At 29.1% G+C, this 5297-nt stretch overlaps 1 protein-coding gene across 1 annotated transcript; it reads right to left on the bottom strand.

Annotated features, from left to right (window-relative positions):
• Positions 1-265: 265 nt before the first annotated feature.
• Positions 266-4890, bottom strand: LOC129874522 (cytochrome P450 85A3). Its single transcript, XM_055949812.1, has 9 exons — positions 4700-4890; positions 2428-2752; positions 1972-2124; positions 1640-1888; positions 1363-1452; positions 1189-1267; positions 739-845; positions 450-574; positions 266-353 (listed from the first exon to the last, which is right to left on the bottom strand). Exons 1-9 carry the CDS (start codon positions 4888-4890, stop codon positions 266-268), a joined length of 1407 nt encoding a protein of 468 aa, XP_055805787.1.
• Between the last annotated feature and the right edge of the window lie 407 nt (positions 4891-5297).

A 5297-nucleotide genomic window follows, 5' to 3' on the forward strand; every position in this document is an offset into this window, starting at 1 on the left:
ATTATAACTTGCAATTAAATATCAGAAAACAGCTACAAACCAACAAATCTATGTAAATGACAGAAGTTAGGTCCTGATTACATTGCAATTATATATCTCATCACACATTCCCTGCTCCTTTCATGTCAAGGAAGAAGTCTTAACTCAAAAATGCATATAGATAAATATTAGGTCCGTCCACGCACGGACATTATCCATCTAGTACAGAGATAAAAAGAAGACAGCAGCTTTATTAGGGAACACATAGGTTTGGTCAATTTGATGGTTAGTAAGTTGAAACTTTAATCCATAGGCCATTTGGTGCTTCAACTCTGGGAAATTTCATCAGTTTATTTCCTCCCACCTCTTCCCATCTGTGCACCATAACATTAATAGTGTTATAATTCAAATAAGAATTTCAAATTTTTATAATATACTTGTGAAGCATGTATGTATACATTGTATATTACCTGTATCTCGTTACGAAGTAATGAAAAAATGTAGAAATTTCTGCGATACCTAGTTCCTTTCCAGGACAAAGTCTGGTACCTCCCCCAAACATCAAGAACGAACTTTGGTACTCCAAGCTCTTTTCCTATCGTATATAATGTAGTGCTCAATATTATTTATGTATAAACTACTTTTCCTACATAGTATATATGTTTATTGTGTGCGGAAACGTATAAAATAATTTAAAATTATGATTAAGGACGAATGAATTGCCTCCGTAATTATAATTAAGAACTAATTATTACTAACCAGCCATCTCCATGGGTTAAAGGAATACGGATCGGGATAAATAAGTGGATCATAATTAAGCTCTCTTGTATACACATATATCCTCCATCCTTTGGGAATCATGTATCCTGCAAAACAAGGAAATGAAGGCTTAATTAAAAAACTTATTCATGAACTATGCCAAACAAATTTGTCCTTACTGGATGGGTTGGGTTATGACTCGATTTTTAGCTCATTTCAGCCAATCCACTTCAACCAAGTAACATTTAAGTGGGTCAATGACTCACTCACTTATTTACTCAATCATTTTAACATTCTTAATTTGAGCTCAACCCACCCATTTGACATCACTTAAACAATTATCAAGATAACAATATAATTAGAATTTTTAATTGTATCATTTAAGTTTATATTCTAGTGGTCATAAGAGGTTATTTTCCTTGGAAATTTGTCTGAGATTGATAGACTTACCATTTAATTCCATATCCTGTGTGGTTTTCCTAAGCACGCCATTTACAATTGTTGCTAACCTGGAGGTCTCAAATATCACCTGCACCACCAAAAAAATAAAAAAAAATTAATAGATTTCAATTTGCTAACATGCATTAATTTCACAAACAATTTTATGTAAAATGTGATACTTACGGCCCTTGTAAATCTCATAGCCTTATAATCATTGTAATCAATAGGATCCTCCGGACTTAATTTCTTTTCTCTGATTGCCAAATGTTCTTTCTACAAAATTGCAACAACAATAACGTATTCAGTGGAGTTCCACACAACGGGGTCTGAGAGGATAGAATTTACGCAGACTAACTTACATTTTACCTCAGAGGTAAGGTAGAGAGGTTGTTTCTGATAAATCAATTTAAATAAGATGATTAATTAACCAAGCAATGTCTATTAATTATTAAATACTTACTCTAAGTTGTTCCAGAGCTGTTGGATGATCATGAAGATACTTGACTGCCATCATAGAAGTAGTGGAGACAGTTTCAAATCCAGAGTACAATATTGTTATTATTTGATCAATTATCTCTTCATCTGTTAATTTGTATCTATTTTTTGATTCTTCATTCATCATGAAACCAAGCATGTCTTGTTGAATTTCCTTGCTAGCTCTTCTATCTTCTATTATTTTCCTTAGTAATTTGACAATGTTTTTCCGCGCCTGGAGGGACATATTCATATTGTAATTAAAATTTGTTACATATATTATCAGTGTATATAAATTAAATAGCGTCCATTATTTACCTGGAATCCACGATGATAGTTTGTGGTGGGAAAGTTGATAGGCAAAGAAATAGTCCCCAGTACAAGATTGAAGAATTCAGCCTTTAATTCTTGAGCTATTATTGTGCAAGATGCAAACCCACCAATTTGTTTCAATGATGAGAAAAATGCCATCTGCAAGAGAACAATTTGTTAACACTTTATAAGATTTAGGGTGTTTTTGGTACGAAAGAAATGACTTTTTATATAATTTGGTAAGAAAGAGAAAATATAATCTCAAAAGTGTTTATATAAAATAGAGAGCAAACCACCCTGCTGAAGTGGGGCATACGAGTGATTGGGTATTTTGGAAGATGGAGAGGAATAAATGTCTATTATGGAACTTGTTTTTCCATTTTCATCAGGAAAGTCAGTTTTTTTTTTTAAGAAACTTATTTTGCTAAAAAAAATACGTTATTATTAGATTTGTGAGCTCACCTCTTTGGTCTTTTGTTGAATATCAACGACATTGTAATTATCCCAATTGCTCAAATGGGATCTCATGAATTCATCAATTTTGGGCAAAACATGGTCTTTGATCATTGTGGGGCTAATTAGAGATAAAAGTGCTCCTCTCAGGTGCTTGTGAGCAGCACCATGAACAGCTGCAATATTGCATTTTCCTAAAATGTCTAACATGGACTGTGGGTAGCCTGGGATTAGTCCCTTTGCTTCATTATTCAAAATATATCCATTTAACTCTGCATCCATTGAAACAATAGTAGGGCTACCAAGTATTTGGGATTTGAAGAAATTTCCATACCTATTACAAGAAAAGAAAAAAAAAACATCACTAATTAAGTAAGAATTTCAATATTAGAAATAGGAAAAACACTAGTAAATACACAGAGAGTTTGAATTAAAGTTATTGAATTTAACTGAACCAGTAATCAATGTTATACATTTGGCACTGCATGAACACCATGAGAAAAAATGTGAAAGATATGATGAATTCATCACAATATGCTTACAAATTTGTGTCACAATTTACTTACAAACTTGTGACGGAAATGATGAGTACGTTGTTATAATCTAGCACAAATTTATAATGAAAATAAGAATTTCGTAATAAAATTGTGGCTGACGTATTGATCTTGTCACAAATTTGGATAGAGTTGTGATTCCATCACATTATTTTTAACAAGACAAACTTTAATTAAAAATAATTTAATTTTGTAACGGAATATTCTATCGCACTAATTAGCAACAGAATTGTGATGGATCTTTCCGTCACAAATTTGACAAAACAAATCTCACGTCGAAAAACAATGAAACTTGTAGTGTAAGTGGTTATTGGTTAGTATAAAAAGGTGAAAGGACAACCTTTTGGAGCTATGATTTTATAATTAAATTTTTAATGATTTAATTATTATTTAATACGAAATAATTGATAAATAAGTATTTATTATTAATAAACTATTAAATATTTTTGGAAAAATTATTATTTATATGTTTTTAAAAAATAAAATTTTGTGACAAATTTATCTATTCATGGCGAGTAATTTTAAATATAATCTATTTCTAAAAGAAGGTTCAAAAATACACATTTCAATTAATTGAACGTTATATATTGAGTCATTTACTCGGATTAATATTCTCTTATCATTTTTTAAAACTCAAAACAAAACAATATTGTTCTTCTTTTGTTTTGAGATTAGTTTTAATTTACTGTTTGTTTTTTCTTTTTTTCTTTCTTTTGCTTGCTCTGCTTTTGTTTTGAAGTTAGTTTTCATTTACTGTTTTTTTCTTCTTTTTCTTTTTTTGCCTGCTCTTCTTTTGTTTTGAGGTTAGTTTTTTATTTTTTTTATTTTTTTGCCATTATTTTGCTTTTCACAATAACTTTCTTTGTCGTACTTCTGCTACATCATTAAACTGAAGTTTTTTTGTTTCTTTTACTTCCTCCTAAATCTTATTTATAGATTTTCTTTATTTATTTATTTATTTATTTTTGTAATGAGATTTTATCTACATATATTTGTAATCATATCAAATTTTTTGGTCAATTCACAAACAACGAATGTGATTTTCGTTAGTTTATATGACACTGTTGAGTTTCATAATATTTTTCTTTATTTTTAAATTGTTGGATTGTATTTGACCAAATCGAGTGCGTAAGTTTAATTAGGCATTTATCATATCATCATTCATAAATATATTTTAAAAATATTTTTTAAAGACCCCCCAAAAAATGTAAGAAGTAAAATAGAAAAAGGGGGGAAAAAAGACCGGAAGAAAGATTAAAATGGTTATATGAGTTTTTATTTACTGTTTTTTTTTCTTTTCTTCATTTGTATGGATAATTTATATGAGTGAATTGCAATTCAATCTATTTTAGCTCAATCTTTTATCAATCCCCTCAAATTTGATTAAATTTATCCATTTGCCACTCCAACTGAAGAACAAGAATCTATCACAAATCTGTGACAAAATTAAATTTGTGATAAAATTGTTATAGATTCTTTTTTTTTTCTTGTAGTGAAAGCATCACCAAAAACTCTAGTCTTAATACTAGTGAATAAAACATTTAATGGAGGAGTCAGAAACTTTAAAAGAAATTTTGAAAAACATGTTAAAGTCTACAAAAAAAGATTAGACATATACATAAAAAAAAATATTCTCTATGTTATCATAGAAAATTCAATTAATCCCCCTTCATTCATTGCAACTCAACTCTTGAAGAAATGTGAAAGAGTGGAAAAAAATATGTTACCTGATTCTTTGATTTTTCATGAAGCTTGGACCTTGTTTTAGAAATTGTCTAGTCTCACCAAAAATTGGCCAACCCATAATTCCAGGAGGCAAACTTTTCTTGTTGTACAAAATGTCAATCCATCTAAATAAAGCAATACTCAACATGCACAATCCAAAAATCACAATAAAAACAATTAAGAAGAAGGCCATTGATGCTCCTAATAATTAAGAAATTCAAAACCACCTTACACACAAAGGCTAATTGATAGTCTAGACTGTTTCTGATTCTAACTTTTTAAGTCACAATAACTTGCTAAGCATGTGATAAGCTTATATTGACTCACAACTAATATATTAAATTCTATTTATAGAAAAAATAAAATTATAATAAATGCATTGAATTCTCATTATACATTTATAAATAAGTCTCAAATCAAATAAATTTGTAATCTTATAAGATTGCATGCAGTTTGATAAGTTTGCACAAAAGATTTGATTTTTCTATAAATAGAACAAATTAATTTTCATTTTTACAAAAATAGAATTAATAATAAATACATTGTATTATGGACACTCATTAGTCATTATACAGTCTTCTATAGGGTATGTGCAAAAAT

The sequence above is a fragment of the Solanum dulcamara genome, chromosome 11, assembly GCF_947179165.1.
Source record: "Solanum dulcamara chromosome 11, daSolDulc1.2, whole genome shotgun sequence".
Classification (NCBI taxonomy): Eukaryota; Viridiplantae; Streptophyta; class Magnoliopsida; order Solanales; family Solanaceae; genus Solanum; species Solanum dulcamara.

Excerpts from the sequence above, each read along its gene's own strand:
- LOC129874522 (XM_055949812.1), bottom strand. The coding sequence starts at position 4,890 with ATGGCCTTCTTCTTAATTGTTTTTATTGTGATTTTTGGATTGTGCATG. Across the intron at positions 2,125-2,427 it reads TTCAACAAAAGACCAAAGAG|ATGGCATTTTTCTCATCATT; the intron begins GTGAGCTCACAA and ends GTTCTCTTGCAG. Across the intron at positions 1,889-1,971 it reads ACTATCATCGTGGATTCCAG|GCGCGGAAAAACATTGTCAA; the intron begins GTAAATAATGGA and ends ATGTCCCTCCAG.